Here is a 24,144-nt window from a genome sequence, read left to right as displayed (position 1 = left end):
TACATTCTAGTTAAAAAGCAATGCTCTCAGGCAGTGTTTCCAGCCTTGTCTCACCTTGCGTCACGTTAAGAATGTTTTACGTCGTGACTCAGGCTGCATATTTATATACAGAAACAAAAATTTCACAATACAAAATTTACTCTTACCACAAGTTAAAGCACTTTGTTTTTCTTTTCTTCCTTCCTTTCTGGCCTTTTTTTTTTTTTTTTTTAAATCCTGGTTCTCACCCAGGGTCTTGACTAACTACACTGTAGTTTGAAAAACACTGCTTTGAGGGATAGAGTGAAAGCTGCTGCACTTTGGGTTGACAGTGATTGAAACTAAATCATCTTGATCACTTAGTTATAAATGTTACTGACTCTGAATCAACTATAATTCTTCTTCGGTTTAGTGGTAGACGGAGGAGAAGCCCCTCCCCACCGCCTGCCAGAAGGCGACGTTCTCCTTCTCCTGCTCCTCCGCCTCGTCGACGCAGGTCTCCCACACCACCACCACGACGCAGGTACTTTATCACGTAGGCTAGTGGGAGCTAAAGGGAGCAACTTTGAATCTTTGTGATTGAAATATTTTATTCGAGTGGCATGCACAGCTGTTTACAAAATACCACATAGTATACAATTCCAGTTACATGAAAAGTCCAGAACACATGACTCTGTAGAGATAGAGAGTTATTAGATAAATGGTGCCTAGGGTGGGATGGGAATGGGGAGTCATGATGGTTGAACACTGTGAATATAGTTGACCCTTGAGCAAGGAGAGGAGTTAGGGGCACCGACCCTCCACGCAGTTGAAAATCTGAGTATAACTTTACAGTTGGCCCTCCGTATGTGCGGATTCAGCCAACAGCAGACTGTGTAGTACTGCAATAAGTATTAAAAAAAAAATCCACATATAAATGGACCCATGGAGTTCAAACCCATGTTCAAGGGTCAACTGTATACTAAAACAATTGAAATGCACACTTCAAATGGGTGAATTTTATGATTTGTGAACCACATATCAATAAAGATGTTAAATTAAAAGGCAGGATCACTAGTGATTACAGAGGGAAAAAATATTAACTTTATAGTGGGGAGTTAAGTTTTGCTTTTTGGAACTTCCTGAATTTTTTTTCTCTTCAAATATTTTCGATCCATGGTTGGTTGAATTTGTGGATACTGGATCTTTGGACACAGAGCGTTGACCCTGTCAGACAAACCCAAATTGAAAGCCATTTTACAAAGTAACTGATGAGTACTCTTCAAAAAAATGTCAATCATGAGAGGGAGAGAGACTGAGGAGCAGTTACAAATTGGCAGAAACTAAGGACACGTGACAACTAAACGCAATGTAGGATCCTGATTTTTGGAACCTGGAACAGAAAAAGGACATTAGTAGAGAAAACTGGGGTGACATTAGTATTTTAGTTAATACCAAGGTTAATTTCATAGTTTTGGTAATTTTTCTGTAGTTATATGGGATGGTAAGTGGAAAGTCTCCACTAATTTTGCAACTCTTCTGTAAATCAAAAATGATTTCAAAATAAAAGTTAGGGGGAAAAAAATTTTAAGAGCATTGCTCAAACACATTATCAAGCGGTATAGTTGCTGCTACAACTCCTGAATGGCCATTATGTGGCAGGTAAAGTGGTAGATGTTTTATGTACTTCATGTCTCCTCAGGATGATCTTGCTTGGTATTCCCATTTTTCAGGTGAGGAAATGGGGGTTCAGAGTTATTAAATATGAGGGCAAAATGGAAAACTCTATGGTGTTGCCCAATGTATGGCCTATCCCAAAGCTGATTTTTAGGCAGGAAAATATTTTGAGCTCAAGGTCTGAATGTTTCAGGAGAAAATCAGGCCATTGGAACTAAATGTTTTATTGAGGTTTAATTCCTGAGAGGCAAGTTAGGGTTATGTAGGGATTAAGCATTAAGAGGAAGGCCAAGTTGAGACTTTGACAGGGATGCGTTCTGCCTAGCAGTAGACTTCCATTGAATACTATTTTGACGCACAAAAAATGTAAGTCTGTCTTGGTGGGGGCAGGGTAGAGATGCCTTTTAAAGCTGTGCAAGTGAATGCTAATTATTAATTCAGAGTCCAAACACCAGTTTAGAGAGGGTACCCCCTACACAGGAGAGCTCTTTAAAGCACAGACTTCCTGAGTTCAAGTTGAACACGGTCAACAGAGTCTTGCTAATGTAGTTATCTAGTTGCTACATAGTGATAATGAATTTTCAGTTTCCTTAGAGCAATGCCAGGCTCTCTTCTAAAAAAATACTAAGTTGATTTTATATGGATTGTGCTAAATGACTTTGTGTGTGTGTGGGGGGGGGTGGTACGCGGGCCTCTCACTGTTGTAGCCTCTCCTGTTGCGGAGCACAGGCTCCGGACGCACAGGCTCAGCGGCCATGGCTTACGGGCCTAACCGCTCTGCGGCATGTGGGATCTTCCCAGACCGGGGCACGAACCCATGTCCCCTGCATCGGCAGGCGGACTCCTAACCACTGCGCCACCAGGGAAGCCCATGCTAAATGACTTTTGACAAATTTGAATTCAGTCTGAAAACTAAATTTCTCCATTAATCACAATGACCTATTTGTAGTCATCTAGGATAAACAGGAATTTACTAAGTGATTTTTTTGTTGTTGTTACCTTAAATGAGTTTAAACACATGACATTTCCACTTAGAAATGTTCTCTCTCTGTGTGGTGCTGTATAAGTACATAGTTTTCTTTGCATTCTGTTTCTACTCTGTTGGACCGTTTATTTTTCCTAGGACTCCTTCTCCTCCCCCACGTCGTCGCTCACCTTCCCCAAGAAGATACTCTCCTCCAATACAGAGGAGATATTCTCCTTCTCCACCTCCAAAGAGAAGAACGGCTTCACCCCCTCCCCCTCCTAAACGAAGGCCATCACCGTCTCCACCACCAAAGCGTCGGGTCTCCCATTCGCCACCTCCCAAACAAAGAAGCTCCCCAGTCACCAAGAGACGTTCGCCTTCGTTGTCATCAAAGCATAGGAAAGGGTCTTCCCCGAGCCGATCTACCCGGGAGGCCCGGTCACCACAACCAAACAAACGGCATTCGCCCTCACCACGGCCTCGAGCTCCTCAGACCTCCTCAAGTCCTCCAGCTGTTCGAAGAGGAGCATCGTCATCACCCCAAAGAAGGCTGTCCCCATCTCCAAGTTCTAGGCCCATTAGGAGAGTCTCCAGGACTCCGGAACCCAAAAAGATAAAAAAGTAAAAATATTTTATCCTTTTTGGTTAGGAACACTAACTTGCATAGCTCTTTATGCTTGGAAGCCCCCCACCCCCCAACTGAGAAATCACAGAAAAGAATAGTTGTGAATACAAACTTTAAGGCAAATTCTAGGTCCTATTCGTAGATCCTTTCTGTTTTCAGGATAGTTCCTCATGGTATAAGCTACATGCCGTAGGATTTTACTTGGTTCTTAGGGATATCAGGCTTATTGAGTCTGTTTCCAAACCTAGCTCTGAAGTGATGCATAGGATATTTCTTGCATGTCTATGTAAGACTGATAAAAGCAGTCTTAAATATAGGAACTGGCATTACTAATTTCATACAGGAAGAATCATTAACAGAATGGATAGAGGATTGTGGAGCTTGAACTACTCTCCAGGAGACTTAGGTGGTAAAAATTTGATAAGTGTTAGTATAATCAACCAGCAGACTAAGTGCTGTGAAATACTTAAAGTTCATTATCTGGTTGTATAATGGTAGTTGGTTGTTTTCTCTTAAGAAAGAAGGATCTGTGCTTTTGGATATTAAATGTTTTATTTATTCCCTCTGTTTCTAGAGCTGCCTCACCAAGCCCTCAGTCGGTAAGGAGGGTCTCATCTTCCCGATCTGTCTCGGGATCTCCTGAGCCAGCAGCTAAAAAGCCCCCAGCACCTCCATCCCCTGTCCAGTCTCAGTCACCCTCTACCAACTGGTCACCAGCGGTACCGGTTAAAAAGGCTAAAAGCCCAACACCAAGCCCATCACCGGCAAGGGTATGTCTGCCCTGTTTTGGACATCTTTTATAATTATACGTGGTCACTTGGAAGGAGAGAATTTTTTGTCTTTTGTAGTTCAGAGGAGCATTACTTTCTGTGGTTCAGATGGACTTCAAAAGGAGGCACAAGTTAAGTGGTGGTGTTTGCATCACAGTCCATGCTTAGTACTCTAGACATCCACTAATTTGTGATATGTCTAATACTGTTATCTTGGTGGTGAAGATTGGATTATGTAGACAATTTAGAAAAACAGAAAGAAAAAAATTACCCTTGATTCTGTTATCTAGGAGAAAAATAGTTTAGCGTTTGTGCTGTTTTCTCTAGTGTTTGACAGGTTTTGGGATAGTTATGGTCACAATCAATAAAAATTTCAATCTTAGATCATGTCTATTAGTCTGATTACATTTTTATATAGAAAAAATACACTTTATCACAAGAACATACCAAAATGTCGACGGTGGTTATATGTTAGAAGGAGAATGATGTGTGATCTTAATTTTTCTTCTTTACATCTTAATGGTCTTATTTTTTCCTACAGTGTAAATACATTATTTCTGTAATAAAAAATGAACCTCACAACTTGTGAAATGTTAGATGGAGTGGAAAGTACTTTGTTGTCCCATATAGCCTGATCTTTGGCAAGCTACATAGATAAGAATAACACTCTTGTTTTTACATTGTCAAGCTTAAATATCATTGGGATATTAAAATATCAGAGCTTAAACTGTTTTCTTTGTGATTCATTAATCTAATCATGGCAGCTTTCTGTATTGTATAAAATCAGTGGTGGATGTCCATCTTAATAGGATTGAATTATTGTGCAGACTGAATGGATTGAGGAATTTTAAGTAATTGCTTAGAAATGTGAGATTTAAAAATTATAGACTAGATACAATTATAGCAGAGCCAACCCTTTGCTTAAATTTGGAATATATGTGGTGGAGAACAATGTACCCACATTCTAGAGATAGATCAGACAGTGATTAGAGATGTGGCATTCATACACGCTTGTATTTAGGATAATAGCTATTAAAAGCCTACATGTTAGGCTGGTATTGTGGGTGATTTACAGATATTCCCATTTAACTTTTGTAACAGCTTTATCAAGGATTGTTATACCCATTTTGGGTTGACAAAAAGGCCTCAGAACACGTCAGGCAATTTGAGGTCAACTAGTTTAATAGGTTCAGGAACCAGAATTCAAATCAGGTCTAGTTGAGTTCAGAGACTTTTCTTCCTGTTGCACATGGTGCTTTTCCTTACATACGGAGGTAGACCCTGACTCAGGCCAGTCTTGGAGACCTGATTCATAGCTTGTGGTTGGGAGGCCTGGTTTAATGTGAAGTTAGTTGGGGAAATTTTTAAAAAATCATTTATCTTCAAGGTCTGTTTCAACTCTTGGGAGTCTTTGCTTTCAGTGGTGGTTCCCATCTTTTAGGAGTACTTTTCTTAGTGTTGATTGGCCCTGGGTCTTCTTTCCCCCCTGAAGCCGTATGAAATCCTGAGATTAGTCCAATTGCTTATTCCCTTGAAGAAATAAAATGTTTAGTTCGACAGGTTGATTTTATTGTTTTGGGTTTTCTGGATTTCTAGAATTCAGACCCAGAAGGAGGTGGAAAGAAAAAGAAGAAAAAGAAGGACAAGAAACACAAAAAGGATAAGAAGCACAAGAAGCACAAAAAACACAAGAAGGAAAAGGCTGTAGCTGCAGCTGCTGCAGCTCCTGTGACCCCTGCAGCCATTGCTGCTCCCACAACCGCGTCAGCACAGGAAGAACCAGAGGCAGAGCCAGAGCCTAAGAAGGTATTTACGAACACTCTTACAGTGTGTACAGATAGCTGAATCATTTGGTATTGAGAAGTAGCTAAGTAATTTTTTTCTAATAATTGGATGCTCAGCTGTTAACTCTTTTCTGATCGGTTTCTCTATGACCACCTACCAAGAGCAGGAATTTGCTAAGGCTAACGATAAGAATATGAATGGCATCCAAAAAGCTTAATGTATATTTTTTAAAAGAAATTCAATATAATTAAATATACCATAGACTTAACCCATTTAAAGTATAGTGATTTTATGGTTTTTTTGTGTATTCATAGAGTTGTGCACACATCACAAGAATTTTCTTTTTCTCTGTACTCAGCATCTCCCACCGGTGTCTCAAGATTTAACGATATGACCTTTTTGGCGTTTTTTTTTTTTTTATATATTTTTTTTTTTTAGGAGACTGAAAGTGAGGCTGAAGATAACCTTGATGACTTAGAAAAGCACCTGCGTGAAAAGGCCCTGAGATCAATGCGGAAGGCTCAAGTGTCCCCACAGTCCTAGGTGGAAATGTTTGTTATGATGTAAATTTTATTTGGTTTGTACGCAATTCAGTTTCAAAATTGCTAAAAATGTGTTTGAGCTTTAGACTATAACATTTGTTGTAATAATTGCTAGGTTGAAGTTCACCATGTAAAAAAAAAAAGGGCATGGATTTACATTGCAAAAGGTGTCCACAGTGTATTAGTGACATTCTTTCATTGACAGCTGACATAAATTCATTTAGAGTGAAATATTTTAAGCCAAAAAAAAAAAATCCCCTTTTTAAAAAAGGGGGTTTAAATATTGTTGGCATTCTTATGGTTCCATTAAATGCCCCTGTCTATTCCCAGAGGTTTTTCTTTCTACTTTTTCTTTCTTTTTTCCTTTTTCTCATTTGAGTCTTAGCACCCATTTAAGTTATGATGCTTCCAACCTTGTATGGTTTTTGCAAGCTTTCCCAGAAATAAGACCACTGTTGAACTACCACAAAAGTATAAATGAATATTTTAATGCCACAATCTTTCCTGTTGCCTGTGGAGTCTCTGCTGAAATGAATCAGGATTTGAGCTCTAGGATGAGACAGAAAATGAAAGCATGTTGTTTGCCAGGACACTGTGGGTTTATATTGATGTGTAACAAGTTGATTTGGAACACTGGAATTTCACTCTGTTCTGTTTATTTTTATTTTTTGTAAAGGCAGTTAACTAGTCCCAGGAAGGATCCTTCAGTTACATAAAATTTTGTTTTATGAAACGTCATGGCTCCATTCATAATTTTGTCTTGTTCTATCGATTGGTATATACAACTTTCAGAGCTCTTGTATTTGGAAAGCTGGAAGGGCCCAGACTTTGAAATAGTGTCTTGTTTTCACTGTTTTTGTTTTGTTTTTGTTGGGGTTTTTTTTGTTTTTTTTTAAACTAAAGCTATATAAAGCTTGTGGATTAAACAATAAATTTCTAAATTTAAAAATGTTGGCCACTCACTTTTACTTACCCATCTCAATACGGCAGGAAACCTACCTTAGAAATCTTACAGTGCCTTTACCCCCTTGGCACCTTTGGCAGAGTGAGGATTAGACAAGGGAAAAACGAGGTGATGAAATTGTTTTACCATCTTTATTTTAGTAATTAATGTGATAAATGCCATGAAGGGAAAGCACACAGTGAGATTGCAACACATATAATGGGCTAGTCAGCCAGGCATAGGGGAAGAGTTTCAGGCAGAGCAAACAGTATCTGTACACCCCAAGACAGAAGAAGCCTGGCACATTCCAGGAAGCGAACGAAGGTTAAGAAATGACTGGAGCAACCTCCCTCTATTGGGGGGGGGGGTGTGTGTGTGGTGTGGTGTGGTGTGAGCAATATAATTTGAGGAAACTTGGGAGTTGATAACATTGTATAAGGTAAAACAACAACATTCATAAGAAAGAAGGAATTTTTGGCAAGTGAATCTAAGCTTAGCAAGTTGTCACATAGGCAGTTAATTTGATTATAGTTTCTGGTAGTTGAAGCAAAAAGAAGGAAAATGCCTACATGTCTTAATTTCAGGAAAACTTAGTGGGCAGTTTTTTATCTAAAGGATATGGACATAGAGGGACTATTTTTACAGGTGGGTTTTTAGAGTGATTTGTAACAAGGCAAAAGCTTATTAATGAAGCTGCTTTTGTAGCGACTGAACTAAGGTATCTAGAGTGACTCTCCACCCTTGATAGAATCTTACATGTGTCTGCGGCAACTTAGAGCTTTCAGGGATCTTCCACATGACTTCCTTTTGACTTTATAATTATGTGATGTAGGAAAGGCACAGAATATTCCAGTTTGTGCTTGTTTTTTGTTTGTTTTTTGGCCACTGAGCATGTGGGTTCTTAGTTCCCCAGCCAGGGATCGAACCTGTGCCCCCTGTATTGGAAACGTGGAGTCTTAACCACTGGACCGCCAGGGAAGTCCCCAGGATATCCGGTTTCTAAGATGGTTGCAGCTGATTTACCCCTTTCAGTATGAACAAACCAATGAACATCACTGGGGTACTTGGAATCTATCTAGCCATTCACTCATTCAATCCATTTATTCACTTGTCCCATTTATTCAACACGCTTTCATTCCTCCACTTGACTGAACTGCTTGTTAAGGTTAGCAGTAACTTCCATTTTGCCAAAATGAGCGATCAATTCTCCATCCTTTACTAGCCTTCTTGGCAGGAGTTGACTCAGTCATTCACTCCTTTGTCGACACACTTCCTTCTCTTGGGTTCTAGGGGGCAACACTGGTTTACCTTCTAGATGCAGCGCTAGTTTTCCTCCTACCTCAGTAGCTCTTTCATCTCTAGTGGATCCTTTGAAACGTGAAGTGATGGAGTTTGTAGGGAATGCCACCAAGGACACTGAATCCCTAGTCCCTTAAATGTCTTTTTGTGTGTCAAAGTTCTTTCCCGTCTAGACTTCCTGACCTAGACCTCTATCGAGCTACCTAGTTAATAACTTCATTTGGATGTCTAAAAGGCATACCGAATTGAACATATCCTCTGATTTATCTGTCCCATTCAGTACCTGTCATTCTCATTTACTCAAAATTGAGTTGATACTGTCAGTGGCAGCATTGTCCACCCTCCAATCTTCATGCACACAAGGCCATTCTGTTCCCAGCAGCCTGTCATGATAGTACCGCTCAAAACCCTCAGCTCCTTTTTTCTGCTTCAGAGTAAAATCCAAATTTCTTACTCTGGCCTGCAAGACCCAGTAGCACCTAGTTTGGCACCTTCATCTCTACTCCTCAGTCTGCTCAAGCCATACCTACCTCCTTGCCCTTCCTTTAAACCTCTCTCGGGGCCTTTGTCCTCACTGCCGGATCTGACATGTTTACTTTGTTTTCTTCAGACACTTGTCTGAAGAACAACTTCGTCTCCTCTGTTTTCATCTATAGCAATTATTACCACCTGAGATGATGTTTTTGGTCCTTAGGAACTTGGTCTTGTATGTGACTGTGTCCCCAATGCCTGGTACATCGTAGAAGGACAAATGCTCGATGAACCGATGAGTAAATAAGTTTAATTGACCGTCATTGCCTCTGTACTTGCAAGGCACTACTAGGGCTTGAGGTAAAGAAAATGAAGACATGGTGATTGCTGCTCTCTAGTATTTGCCCACTGGGGGTAAAACACATGCAAACAATTTGGAGTGGACAAGAACATAGAGTTTGGTAGACCAGGGTTTCTAGCACAGCTTTCTACAGTGTGACCTTGGTCAAGTTATTTGGCCTCTAAGTGCTGCCATTTCTTCTCTCCGAGTTAAATAATGGTGGAATCTACTTCAGAGTTGTTTTTGAAGGGTTAAGTGTGATAGTTAATACATATAAAGCAATGATAGTACAAAGAGGTTCCCATTTTCTTAGCTAACGTAATATGTGGTCATTCTAGTAACTATGGTAAATTTTAGTTTGGATGTCTAAAAAGGATTTTAATTAATCATAGCCCTATTTAATGTAATTTTTTCTTTTTTTTCTTTTTAATAAAATTCACCATTTTAAAGTGTGCAGTGCAGTGGTATTTAATATATTCACAAGGTTATGCAACCATCACGACTACCTATTCCAGAATATTTTGATCACCCTAAAAAGAAACTGCCCATTAGCAGTCACTTTCCATTCTACTGACAGTCCCATCAGCCCCAGCTCCTGGCAACTACTTTCTGTCTATAGATTTGTTTATTCTGGGACATTTCACTGGAATTATACAGTATGTGGGCTTTTGTGTCTGGCTTCAATCATTTAATATGTGTTTAAGGTTCATCCATGGTACTCCATTTTTTTTTTAATTGCTGAGTGGTGTTCCCTTATATGGATATGCCGTATTTTGTTTATCCACATCAGTTGCACATTTGAGCTGTTTCCACTTTCCAGCTCTTATGAATAAAGCTGCTGTGAACATTCGGCATACAAGTTTTTATGTGGACATATGTTCTCTTGGGTGTATATACCTGGGAGTGGGATTGCTGGGTCATACTTAACTTTTTAAGAAACTGCTAGACTATTTTCCAAAGCAGCTACACTATCCGAACTTCTTACTAGCAGTGTATGAGGGTTATTATTTCTCCACATCCTTGCCAACACGTTATCTGTCATGTTGATGATAACTATCCTAGTGGGTGTGGACTAGTATCTCATTATGGTTTGATTTGCATTTCCCTGACGGCTAATGATGTTGAGCATCTTTTCATGTGCTGACAGACTTCAATGCCTTTTTTTTTTTTTTTTTTGCGCGGTACGTGGGCCTCTCACTGTTGTGGCCTCTCCCGTTGCAGAGCACAGGCTCCGGACGCGCAGGCTCAGCGGCCATGGCTCACGGGCCTAACGGCTCTGCGGCATGTGGGATCTTCCCGCACCGGGGCACGAACCCGTGTCCCCTGCATCGGCAGGCAGACCCTCACCCACTGCGCCACTAGGGAAGCCCCAATGCCATTTTTTTTTAATTGGGTATAATTGATTTACAATGTTGTGTCAGTTCCAGGTGCACAGCAAAGCGAATCTGCCACACAAATACATATCTCCACTCTTTTCCAGATTTCCTTCCCATATAGGCCACCGCGGAGCACTGAGTAGAGTTCCCTGCACTACACAGTAGGTCCCCATCAGTTATCTATTTTATATATAGTATTCAGTGCCACATTAAACACATTTGTATCTGTATGAGAATATTTCTGAAATTGTGGCTGTAGGACTCTCAGAGTTTCTGCAGAGTAGAGCTGATAATGCATTTGTAAAGTGCTCTGTGGAACTTTCATACCCATTTTGGAGGCTGGGGCTGGGGGGCTATGGCCAAGCAAAAATTTGTTCCCACGTTTGTGAAGAGGATCAGGAGACTAAGGGAGAGTGTGACTTACTTAAGGTACATGCGGGTCTAGTTGATATTGTCTCTCCCACCATCTGATAAAGAACGCTGTTTTTCCTCAATATACCTGTCTGGTATTGTAACAGAATCACGTTAGATGACGAACGTAGAAAATCTGCCCAAATACGTGTGGTTCTTCAAAAGGCATTGAAATTAAGGATGGAGCTTATTACTCTGAAAAATTACTCTGAAGAAGTTTGGAAGTTGAAATTTGAAAGGCATTAATGTCCTGAGGACCCAACTCTGCTCCTTCCTTTGAAAGACCAGCTCCAAAAGTCTGTAAGACGTTTTTGCCTTTTGAAAGCTTATTTGCTGTATTTTTCATTTGAAAGTTCCATCTTAGCTCATACCAAACATTGTCTTCTGGCTCTTAGGAACTCAATTATTGCTGTACCCCTAAGTGGTCTTCCGTGCAAATCCGTTTTCAAAGGAAAGATGATAGGATCTGAAATACAGGTTTTTCCTGTATTTCTTTGCAAAAATCTTCCACATTTGTCAATATATAGTTAAGTTGGCAGGCCTTCACATCATAAGAGGTTTTTGCCAAGATGGCCTTTTATTTCAGGTGTATCATGGGAGGAGAAGCTGATGTGCTGATTCTTAAAGAGTGGTGCCACGTGCACAGAGTATACGGATGCCTCTCACCAGGTAGGCCAGTCATCAACTCTTCATCTGAAACTTCATTAAGGAAGTGTTTTGCAGACTGCAGGTTGAGACTCGGCAGTGAATTGTAAAATTGAATGAGTTGCAACCAGCATTAAAATAAAAAAATGAAATCGTAAATTTAAGTGTGAATCACACATAGTAGGTTAAGTATTATTTCATGGTGTGTGTGTGCCTGTGTGCTTGTGTGCATATGTATGCTTGTGAACTGGGTTACCATGTAAAATGTATTCTAATGTGATTGATACAGTCAACAAAATGGAAAGCCGTTACCTTACAGGTCACCTAGTCTACCAGTTTGTAAACTGCCCTGCAGAGTCCTAAGTGGGGAGAATTATGATTCAGATTTTCTCTGTAGGATGGGGCCACTAGTAGTACTGATCTTTGTTGGGGGATTGAGAGATGATACAGGTAAGCTTTGCAAGGGCTTTGCTCTGCTTTTTTTAAACTTTGAGCTTCCCTGTTGGATTCTTTTTGATAAAAGGTTCTGCAACCAAAAACGATGCGAAAACCACCCATCTAGCCTAGGGCTTGTCATGGGAACCGACTGCCCCAAGGTAAAGCCACGGCTCCCCCAGGTGCCATGCCACCCCCTCAGACTGCCTCAGCCAGGGGGCTATTGAGGGCACCCAGCTTTAATTCTGCTGTAGCGAAAGGAAACAGACTGAGAGTAACCAGGTGCCTCTGAAGCAGGGGTAGAAGTAGCTCTCGGGATATTGGAGATGTGGAAGGAAAAACCCCAAAATAGGAAACAATGTGCAGAAGTGGCCTTTGTGAACCCCAAAGTCCCACATCTGTTCTTTCCCTAGTGCATAACCGGGTAGAGACCCTTCTAGCAATTTAAGCATGGAGGCTTTGGCTTACATAGCCAACATGAGCAGAGGGGAGTGGTAAGCCTGACTGGTCTGGGCCCTGCCTGGAGGAGGACGCTCACGCCACCGACCGTCGGGACCCATCCAGACAGCCAGGATGTGCAGAGCAGCCGCCAGGTACCCTGTGATTTCCCACGTTTGTTCCTTTACTTTTCTCGTGCTATTCTCTGCCTGGGATATCCTTTCTGGTCTCCTAATGTCCTAATCCTTTTTGGACTTAGAGACGTATTTACGATGATGGTTTTTAACTCAAAAAAATACATATTCACTTTTAGAGAATTTGGAAAACAAAAAGAAACAAATTGGGAATTCCCTGGCGGTCCAGTGGTTAGAACTCGGCGCTTTCACTGTGGGGGCCTAGGTTCAATCCCTGGTCTGGGAACTAACATCCTGCAAGCCATGTGGCATGGCCAAAAAAAAAAAAAGAGAAAAATTGTTGGCAATCCCATCATCCAGCTATAACCAAGGACACCTACCTCAGGTCAAGTACTCTACCTGACTACGCTCAACCTTCCCTGAGCTCCCCTCTAATATATGGAACAAACTGGGTTCCCCCCCCCCATATATTTAGAAGTACTGATGTAGCTACAAACATCAGGATCAAACCATGTATACATAATGTTTAATATTCTTGTTTCCATTGGGCAGATCATGAACTAAAATTGCAGAATACATTTTAAATGTCGTTGTTGTACAACCAGGAAATTTGGAAAATAGATAAAAGAAAGTGAATTACCCCATGCCAACATCAAAACAGCTACAGTTCTCCCTTTTGTATATTTCTTATTTAGTCTTTTTTTTTTTTTTTTTTTAATGTTAGGGCTTCCCTGCTGGTGCAGTGGATAAGAATCTCCCTGCCAAAGCAGGGAACACGGGTTCAAGCCCTGGTCTGGGAAGATCCCACATGCCGCGGAGCAACTAAGCCCGTGCGGCACAACTACTGAGCCCGCATGCCACAACTACTGAAGCCCGCGTGCCTAGAGCCCATGCTCCGCAATAAGAGAAGCCACCGCAAGGAGAAGCCCGCACACTGCAATGAAGAGTAGCCCCTGCTCGCTGCAATTAGAGAAAGCCCACGTGCAGCAACGAAGACCCAACTCAGCCAAAAATAAATAAATAATTTTAAAAATGTTAGATGCTTCTATTTATTTAAACTCTTACCCTACAGATAAAATGGTAATAATGGCACCCACCTCACAGGGTTCTGAGGAGAATTAAATTGAGATGAATGGAAGGCAGACCCTGATCCAGTGGAGTTCATGGCACATGGCCGGGAATGGGGGGGTAGGAGCAGAGGGACAATCAAATAGTGATAAAACCATATGCTCAGGGACATAAAAGAGGGGAGCAGTGCAGCGCCACAATGGTCAGGAACAATGTTCTGCAGCAGCATCTCAGCCACAGACACACTGTGAGGCTAAGCAAGTGACTTCGCCTCCCTCAGCCTGTTTCCAGTTGGTTTTCTGTGAGAATTGTTCCACAGGTACAGTATGTTTGCTGCGGTCGTGTGGGGAGGTGAGCTTCACGTCCTCTGACTCTACCACCTTGATTCACCTCCAGCCTCAGTTCCTTCTCGCGTAAAATGGGCATAGATTCAATAAGATAATGTATGTCAAGGGCTTAGCTCATGCCTGGAGCATCATGAAGGCTTCATCAGTGAGAGTTATGGCCAAGTTTTATCAAAGCTTGGATGCTGGCAATAGGAGGATGCACCACCATCTATTAAATATCACGCCGTTCATTGTGAAGACGCATGGTGATTCCAGAGAGGTCAAAATGGGGAGGAAAAAATGCTTACATTGTATTTTATAATGTACATATATCTTACATTATATACAATGTTATGCACAGGAGGGTCTGGAACGCTGAAGCAGGAACACGTTCATCTGTCACACTCTCAATTTCTCTGCCCACGTCCCTACCGCCAGCTCCTTCATTTTGTCTCTCTCTCCTGTTCCAGCAGCTTCTCAAATTCTTCCACTAGGTGGCGCCCGGGCCCTGGGTGCCCGCAGCGCGAGCTCACGCCCTAGAAGTTAGTCCGCTCCTCCCGCTTCCCCTTTTTCTTCCTCTTTCCTTTTCCCTCCATCCTTATCTTTCTTCCCGTCAGCGAGAGGCCCGATTCAGTGCTCTGAGGCTCTCTGGACGGCTCCAGAGCTTGAAGAACGGCCACGGGGCCCTTGCAGCTCACCCAGTCCATCCCAAGTTGGAATTCCTTACAGCTGGCCCCTAGCTGTCTCCAGTTCTCACTTGCACACCTTCAGTGACAGGAAACTCACCACTTTATGAGGATCCTGTTCTGGAAGGAATCCATGTAATAGTCATGCACTCGAGCTCTGAAGACAGACACAGCTGGGTTCTAATGTCTCAGCTTTGCTCTTTGCTCAGCGGGTGATTCAAACACTTGTCTGCTTTGTTGATGGGTGAATCCCCAGGGCCTGACACAGGAAAGGCACTCATTTGGTAAACGAGTGAGTAAATGAACAAACTCAATCATCTTCTGCATCGGTTTCTTCACCTGTGAAATGGGTTAATGATAGTATTTACCTCATAGACTTGTGAGGATTAAACACAACAGGACCAGAAACAGGCTTAGGCTCGTTTCTGGCACATAGTAAGTCTTCCATAAATATTCCTTTCATTTTCTTTTATAACTATGGATATCTCTATTCCTTTTATCTGAAAGTTCTCCTTTAGAGCAAATTGAATCCTGATCCCTAGGACTTCCACACACAGGCGTTGGTCTTAGCCCTGTCCCTTGGAGCCAAAAAGAACATTTGCTCCCTTTTCCAAATGATTCAGGTCTGCAGATGTGTGTGCCTACTGTGTGCCAAGCACTGGGGTTACCAAGGCAAAGACATGACCACGGTCTCTTCCTTTGGGTGCCTCTTTGTCTAGCCAGGGAAAGAGACAGCCAAGCAACAGTGGGTGCTCAGTGAAGAATTTGAATGAACAGTAGGACTTATTTATTGAGCCTTTACTGCACCTCATTTCATTCTTCCACCTGCATTCCTGGGCATTCTAACTCCATGTTATGGATGAAGGAACCAAGGCCCAGATAGGTCACATAAGCTGGTGAGTATAGATCCAGGATTCGGATGCTGCCTGATTGCAGAGGCCTCACCTTAACCTCTAAGCCCTGTTATCACTTCACTCTGGAGGATGCTCAGGCCCGTGGGAGATTTCCTGTTCCTGAGTATTCCACCACCACTACCATGACGTCATGGCTATTATGTGGCTTTCCAGCAGCTGTTCCCCATCTCTTCCACCATCAGAGCCATATTTGGCTCTATTGGAATCCCATGTGATTGGCTGGGGGTTGCGGTGGCACCTGCAGCTCCAGGGTGGGCTCTGATGGCTTAGACCAAGGAATGCATCATTCCCTTATCCTCGGTCACAAAGACGGACGCTACCTCAGCCAGAGCCGGTGATTTGTCAGAAGTCGGCATGGCTTTTAGAGGGGAGGAGCTGCTTTTCGCTTCTGCAGAACTACTGGGAGGGATACTGTTCCCTGGAGAGTCTGTTGAGGGAATGTGAGAGCTGGAGGTGCAGCCGCTCTTATGCCAAAAGAGAATCCCTTTTGAGGATGAAGCCAATATATGGAGGAAAGCAGAAGGCAGGGCCAAGAGACTTCATGGAGAAATAGAACGTGGTCTGTGCTTTTATGTTACTGTTGTTGTGTACAGAGCACCCTAAATTTAAGAGCTTAAAACAGCAAACATGAGACTTCCCTGGTGGCACAGTGGTTTAGAATCTGCCTGCCAATATAGGGGACACGGGTTCAATCCCTGGTCTGGGAAGATCCCACATGCAGCAGAGCAACTAAGCCTGTGTGCCACAACTACTGAGCCTGCACTCTAGAGCCCTCAAGCCACAACTACTGAGCCCACGTGCTGCAACTACTGAAGCCCATGCCCCTAGAGCCTGTGCTCTACAACAAAAAGAAGCCACCACAATGAGAAGGCTGTGCACTGCAATGAAGAGTAGCCCCTGCTTGCCACAACTAGAGAAAGCCTGTGAGCAGCAACGAAGACCCAACGCAGCCAAAAATAAATAAATATATTTTTAAAAAAGGGCTTCCCTGGTGGCGCAGTGGTTGGGAGTCCGCCTGCCGATGCAGGGGACACGGGTTCGTGCCCCGGTCTGGCGTGTCCGGAGCCTGTGCTCCGCAACGGGAGAGGCCACAACAGTGAGAGGCCTGCGTACTGCAAAAAACAAACAAACAAACAAAAAAACCACCAGGAAACATTTATTCCACACGGTTTGTGGTTGGGAATCTGGAGAGCCTAGGTGGGTGGTTCTGGCTCAGGGTCTCCTGAGTTTATAGGAAGATGTTGGCTGGGGCTGCATTCATCTGAAGGCTTGACTGGGGCTGGAAGACCCACTTCCAAGATGGCTCATGTACATAATTGTTGGGAGGAGGCCTCGGTTTGTCACCAAGTGGGCCTCTCCATGGCAGATGGCTTCCCCCGGAGAGTTGGGGGCGGGAAAAACAGTGCCTTCTAGAACCTAGTCTCTGAAGTTGCATGCTCTCATTTCCACTTTTTTCTATCCTCCAGAAGCAAGTCATTGAGTCCAGCCCACACTCGAAGGGAGAACAATTAGGCTTCGTTTGAAGGGAGTGTTGAAGTATTTGTGGATTGTTTTTTTATTTTTTAATGGATACTTTTTTAAAAAATTGAAGTATAGTTGATTTACAATGCTGTATTTGTTTCTGGTATACAGTAAAGTGACTCAGTTATACTTATATATACATATTCTTTTTCATATTCTTTTTCATATTCTTTTCCATTATGGTTTATTACAGGACATTGAATCTAGTTTTCTGTGCTATACAGTAGGACCTTGTTTACCTATTTTATATACAGTAGTTTGTATCTGCTAATCCCAAACTCCTACTTTATCCCTCCTCCACCCCCTTTCCCCTTTGGTAACCCTAAGTTTGTTTTGTATGTCTGAGTCTGTTTCTGTTTCATAAATAAGTTCATATATGCCATATTTTAGATTCCAAGTATAAGTGATATCATATGGTATTTGTCTTTGTCTGACTTACTTCACTTAGTATGATCATCTCTAGGTCCATCCACGCTGCTGCAAATGGCTTTATTTCATTCTTTTTTATGGCTGAGTAGTATTCCACTGTATACATGCACCACATCTTCTTTATCCATTCCTCTGTTGATGGACATTTAAGTTTCTTCCATGTCTTGGCTATTGTAAATAGGGCTGCTATGAACATTGGGGTGCATGTATCTTTTCAAATTAGAGTTTTGTCTGGATATGTGCCCAGGAGTGGGATTGCTGGATCATATGGCAACTCCATTTTTAGTTTGTAAGGAAACTTAATACTGTTTTCCCTAGTGGCTGCACCGATTTACATTCCGCCAACAGTGTAGGAAGGTTCCCTTTCATTATGGACTGGTTTTAACCCACCACTATAGTGATATCACTTGAGCTGCTGGACCAAGCTCACACCTGAGGATCCATCTCTGAAAATTTAGATGCATGAGTTAGTTCATTCCCCTTATTGTTTTTTTAAAATTATTATTAATTAATTAATTTATTTTTAGCTGCATTGGGTCCCCGTTGTTGCGTGCGGGCTTTCTCTAGTTGCGGCGAGCGGAGGCTACTCTTTGTTTCGGTGTGCGGGCTTCTCACTGTGGTGGTTTCTCTTGCTGCAGAGTACGTGCTGTGGGTGCGTGGGCTCAGTAGTTGTGGCTCACAGGCTCTAGAGCACAGGCTCAGTAGTTGTGGCTCACGGGCTTAGTTGCTCTGCGGCATGTGGGATCTTCCCGGCCCAGGGATCGAACCCGTGTCCCCTGCATTGGCAGGCGGATTCTTAACCACTGCACCACCAAGGAAGTCCTATTCCCCTTATTGTTGAAGCCAGTTTGAGCTGGGTTTTCTGGTTCATGCAAATCTAAGAGCCCGGGTTAGTACCCCCGGTGCCTCACGGCAAGTGCCTCATCTCATTCTCCAGACCTGCCTTGTCTGACGGTGACCCTCTTAAGTACAGCGGTGAGAGCTGGGCCCAGGCTTCAGGAGAAGTCCTTTTCCTAAAACAAGGTACATGCCAGGGTTCCATGACTACAAGTGAAGATAGATGTGGGAAAACCTCACTGCTCTGTTGATTCATGACCCATCACATTCATTTTTCCACTGGTGGCTCCTGCTAAGACATGACTTTTCCATCCTGGACCTGCCCTTAAACGTTGGGCAACAATCTCCGAGTCTCTCCAGGTCGGGCCCCTTTGGGAGGAGCAGGACAGAGGAATCAACCCCATGGTCAAGTGGGAGGGGTTGTGGGTCCACCTCCACCCTGCCTTGCTGTGTGGCTGTGAGCAGGTCCCTGCTCCTCTGGGGGCCTCAGTGCCCTCCTTTATGAAAGAAGTTTACACTAACTTGCCTGAACATGCCTTAGGATTTTCTTAGTTCCCTTCTGTCCAGAGGAGACATGAAATTTGAAAAGTAGCCTCACTCAGACAATCTGGGTCTTGTGTGGTCATTCGTGTCTTAGCAGAGATAAAGGCACACACTTTATGCCCTTTGCCATCTGCCATCTCATTTGATCCTCCCAGAAGCCAGCGAGGAGACAGGGCCAGGTAGACCTTCAGGACAGACATGGTCTCGCCTCCAGGGCCTGGGATAAAATAGCCCCTGTCATTTATTGAGTACTTTCTGCTCACCGTGTGCCAAGTACTTCATGTGTGAGCATTTCGTTTCATTCGCACGTCAACCCTGCTGGGTGGTTACTATTATTACCCCCTTTTACAGATAAAGGACCATGAAAACCAGAGGGGTGAAGTAACTGTCCAAGGAAAAGCAAGCAAAAGGAAGCAGTGGAGCTGGGATTCAAACTTGAATGTCTCAGAGGCTGCCTGTGTTTTCCATCACACGACACTCCCTCTTGGTATTAACGGGAGCACAAGGGTGGGAGTAGGGTGGGGCAAAGCTAGGAACCCAGAGACTTGGGATCTCGAATAAACTCTGAACACTTACCAGTTCTGCGGCCAGGGCAAATCCCCCAACACCCTGAGCTTCAGTTTCCTTACCCTTACAATGGGAATAATGATTCTCACCTGAATTCTAAGAACTCGGGGGGCGGAAAAACATTTGTAGTGAAGGCGTGTATATGAGAGCATGCCTTTTGTACTGCAGAGCTGTCTAAATGTTACAGATCGTTGTTTTTCTTAATTCTGGATGCGGAGCTGGGAAAGGAAGTAGGCAGGCTGACCAGGGTAGGCCAAGTGTCCCAGAGTGGCTGTTTCCATGCTTGGTGTACACAAAGTCCCCTGGAAAGGAAGAGGCAGGGCAGGAGGAAAGGCCAAAGCTCTGAGTTCTTATATAGAACTTCCCTGCCCCTCCAGGGCAAGAGAAACTGCGGACCGTCACCACCGAGTTCCAAGCATTCCAGAGGGCTCAGTGGGGAGGAAGGCTGTCATCGCCTGACCCAGCAGCAGCCAGGGATAGGCTGCGATGGGCTGGCTGTAATCCTCTCCTCACCCTGCCCTGATCTCACTGTCCTACCCAAGGCCCAGCCCCCAGTGCCCACCCTACCAGGAGGAACAGCAGACTCCAGACCCCAGCAGTGATGACCACCCGCCCAACCCTATCGAGGGGCAGCTTTGGAAGGAGACTGGAATTTGGAGTCGGGACGCCCAGGCTCTGGTTCTGGTTTAGTTCTATCCCCTCTTTGGGCCTCAGTGTCTCGCCTGTGAAATAGGAACATCAGCGAAGGGCACCGGCATACTGCAGTCTCACCCTGGGGCGAGGCAAGAGCCCTGTGCTGTGCCTGTCACAAAGTACCGCTCACCCTTCTTCCCCGGCCGCCAGAGGGACGCGCACGTGCTGCCCTCTTGGTTGGCGGTCACAGTCCTCCAGCCCAGGGATTCCACACTCAAGCCATCTTTATAATTTTGTGTCTCTGATTCTCCCTGAATTCTAGGTCTTTCTTGCTCCCAATTAGGCTGAGAGGTCCTTAAGGATGAGAAGCTGGGGTCTGCTTACTTCTGTGCTCCCCTTGGAGCCTAGTATACGGTTGAACACGGGGTGAATCTCGGACCCGTTTACTGATTGTGCTGCTGGGCCATCCTGGGGGCCATGGATGGACACTCAGTCCACTCCCAGTGCCTGTTGGAAAGAGTTTGGCCACCCAGGGGGGAATCCAGCCTTCTGCCCCTGGTTCTACTCCATTCAGACTGTGTGACTTTATACAGGGCCCTTCCCCTCTCCCAGAAGTGTCCGTGTTTCTTTGAAATGTGCTTAGTGGAGACCCAGTGGACCCTGCAGCTCCAGGTTGAGCGAGCCGAAGGTGTTCCTGGGTGGTGGGGAGAGGCCAAGGGCATGAGCTGGTACTCCAGCCCTCACCCCACCCCCAGAGCTGCTCTGTCCTTCACTTTTAAAAAAATTTTATTTATTTATTTGATTGCACCGGGTCTTAGTTGCAGCAGGCAGGCTTCTTTAGTTGTGCCTCATGGGATCCTTAGTTGCAGCTCACTGGCTCCTTAGTTGCAGCAGGTGGGCTCCTTAGATGTGACATGTATGAACTCTTAGTTGAGGCGTGCATGTGGGATCTAGTTCCCTAGCCGGGGATCGAACCCAGGCCCCCTGCATTGGGAGCACGGAGTCTTAACCACTGTGCCACCAGGGAAGTTCCTGTCCTTCACTTTCAACTTTTATGCATTGGGCTTTCACGTGAGACTTTTGTTTTGTTTTTAAGGCTTTACTGAGGCAGAGCTGATGCACAATAAACTGGCGCACTTAAAGTGTACACTTTGATAAGTTTTCACATATATGTACACTCGGGAAACCATCTACGATCAAGAGAGCGAACTTATCCACCACCCTCAAAAGTTTCCTCGTGCCCCTTTTCAGTTCCCCCGTTACCCAGGAGCCACCGATCTGCTTTCTGTCACCACACGCCATTTGGCATTTTCTAGATTTTTTAATGTAAATGGACTCATACAGTATGTACTCTTTTTTGTCTGGCTTCTTTCACTCAGCATAATTACTTTGAGATCCATCTATGTTGCTACATGTATCGATAGTCCATCCCTTTCCAGCGCTGCCTGGTGTTCTGCTGTATGGATGGATGCACCACCATTGTTTACCCAGGGACCTGTCCACAGGCATTTGGGTTGTTTCTAGCTATCGCAAATGAACGTTCCTGCTATGAGTGTTCCTGTGCACAAGATTTTATGTGAAGAAGTTGCACTATTTAAAAAAAAGCTGGCCCGTGCTCCACAACAAGAGAAGCCACCACAATGAGAAGCCCGCGAGCAGCAATGAAGACCCAGTGCAGCCAAAAATAAATAAAAGGAAAAAAAAGAAAGAAAAAAAAGCTAGATAACGTGATCCCCAGAGTCGCAGGCTTTTAAGGACCAGAAAGCTGTCATGGGGAGTCAAAGACTAAGGGAGCTGCCACTTTCGAGCTCCTGTGGCCGCCAAGCACCTGACCACACCTGCTCAATTAATCAGAGCACGTCTGGGAAGCAGGCGCCATTGTTATTCCCAGTTTACAGATAAAATAGCTGAGGCGTAGAGGCACGGCTGTGGCGGACTGGCTGGCGACACACCGAGGCTGTGGCAGAGCCTGACTCAGCCCCAAGGTCTAGCTGCCTCTCCCAGCTGCCACTCGCCTGGGAAGAGAACCAGCCCTGGTTCCCTCTTTCGTTGACTCACCGCGGGACTGGGGTTGACGTTGGTTCCCATTGTGCTGGGCCCGCAGGGGACACCCCGTCAAGCCTGGGAGGCACGTCGGGGACCTGCGGCCAGCGCAGCAGCAGGAAGTGAGGCAGCCGCGTTTGTGACGGGCACCGGGTCCTGGGCCGGGCAGAGGAAGACAGGAGGGAGCCCCTTGTTCTGTAGAGGCCGCTGGACTTCCCACACATGTTCTCTCCTATAACGTTCACAGTTCTGTGAGCTCGGAATGATCATCTCCATCTTACAGATGAGAAAACTGAGGCTCAGGAGAGTCTATCAGTCAGGATTCTGTCGGCTTCAAGTAACAGAAAAGCCAACTGTAAGTGGCTTAAACCATAAATACATTTAATTGACACCCCCGCCAAAGTTTTTTGCGGTACGTGCGCCTCTCACTGCTGTGGCCTCTCCCGTTGCGGAGCACAGGCTCCGGACGCACAGGCCCAGCGTCCATGGCTCACGAGCCCAGCCGCTCCGCGGCATGTGGGATCCTCCCGGACCGAGGCACGAACCTGCGTCCCCTGCATCGGCAGGTGGACTCTCAACCACTGCGCCATCGGGGAAGCCCATAAGATGCTATTATTATACCCACTTTACAGAGGGAGACACGGAGGCACAGAGAATAAGAAGCTTGCCTGAGGTCACATAGACAGAAAGTGGTGGTCCTGGTATTTGAACCCCGCCTGGTATTCCAGGATCCCACCACACACAAAGGTCAAAGGAGAGGCTTGGGGAAGGCCCAGGGGGTGAGTCAGAGGGCGGGTGGGGCAGCCCCCAGGCCAAATAGGGATTGCTAAGCAGTGACAGGTGAAGGCCAGCTGCTTGGGGAGCCCAATAGCCAGGAATGGGGCTGGGGCCAGGCCCGCTGGCAGGTCCAGCCCAGCCCAGCCTGCAACACGAGCCCAGGAGGCGTCACCACCCACGCACCTCTCCTGCCTCTTGGGTTCCAGGTCTCTTGCCCGGGGCCCCTGCTCCACTTTCCAGATGGAAAAACTGAGGCCGTTCTTGCATGAAAGTTTAGTTGGTTTGTCTTTATCTGTTTTATTCACTGCCTCGTCCCTTTTGCCTAGAACAGTGCTTGGCACATAGTAGGCATTCAATAAACATTTGTAGAATGAATGATTGACTTGTTGAATGAATGTGGTTTTTCCGAGGCATTTAGCATTGCAACAGAAAGCTGGCTGTCAGAACAGAGCCTCTTCTTCAACCCCTGACGTCACACATGGGAAGACCACCTGAGGTCAGAGAAAAGGATATACCCTCACAAGGCACACAGGCTCTCAGACACAATATTGAATACATTTCCCCCAACACCCAAACACAAACACACACACGCACACACACACACATACACGCCTCACTTTAGTTACAAGGACAGAACCCCCTCAGCCTACTTAAGCATAAGTGGGGGGGCGGTAGGTGGAGCGGGTTACTGGCAGGATCCTTGTGTAAGGGCAAGGGCTGGAAGAGCATCCCTAGCTCCAAGGAGCCAGAAACAAAACCAGAACAAAAATGACATCACCCACCCCCACCGCTGCCCATCTGGGCTGCACGCCTACTTTTTTCTCACCTTCTCCCATCACTAGCTTTCTCAGGACTCCTGGCTGCCTCAGCCCCAGCTCTGCAGGTCCTCTCAGTTCAAACACCCGACAGAGGCCCGTGTTTAGGTTTCAATTTCAAATTCTAGGAGAGTGAACCTGATTGGCCAGCTGAGGGGCCACCGCCCAT

The 24,144-nt window shown here is 44.8% G+C and overlaps 1 protein-coding gene across 12 annotated transcripts in view; it reads left to right on the top strand.

The window, feature by feature from the left end:
• SRRM1 (serine and arginine repetitive matrix 1) overlaps positions 1 to 7,273 on the top strand; it is a 29,724-nt gene extending 22,451 nt beyond the window's left edge. For all 12 annotated transcript variants that reach the window (XM_082680349.1, XM_082680348.1, XM_082680347.1 and 9 more), the window contains 5 exons: positions 392 to 502; positions 2,759 to 3,223; positions 3,802 to 3,997; positions 5,594 to 5,803; positions 6,221 to 7,273. In XM_082680349.1, coding sequence (XP_082536475.1) covers positions 392 to 502; positions 2,759 to 3,223; positions 3,802 to 3,997; positions 5,594 to 5,803; positions 6,221 to 6,325 — 1,087 coding nt within the window. In that variant the 3' untranslated portion in view covers positions 6,326 to 7,273. The remainder of the gene's footprint in view (positions 1 to 391; positions 503 to 2,758; positions 3,224 to 3,801; positions 3,998 to 5,593; positions 5,804 to 6,220) is intronic.
• The last annotated feature ends 16,871 nt before the right edge of the window (positions 7,274 to 24,144 follow it).

This window comes from Grampus griseus (assembly GCF_964374135.1).
Source record: "Grampus griseus genome assembly, chromosome: 1".
NCBI lineage: Eukaryota > Metazoa > Chordata > Mammalia > Artiodactyla > Delphinidae > Grampus > Grampus griseus.
Note: the sequence above shows the minus strand (reverse complement) of the source record. Positions and strands in the feature narration are given on the sequence as shown.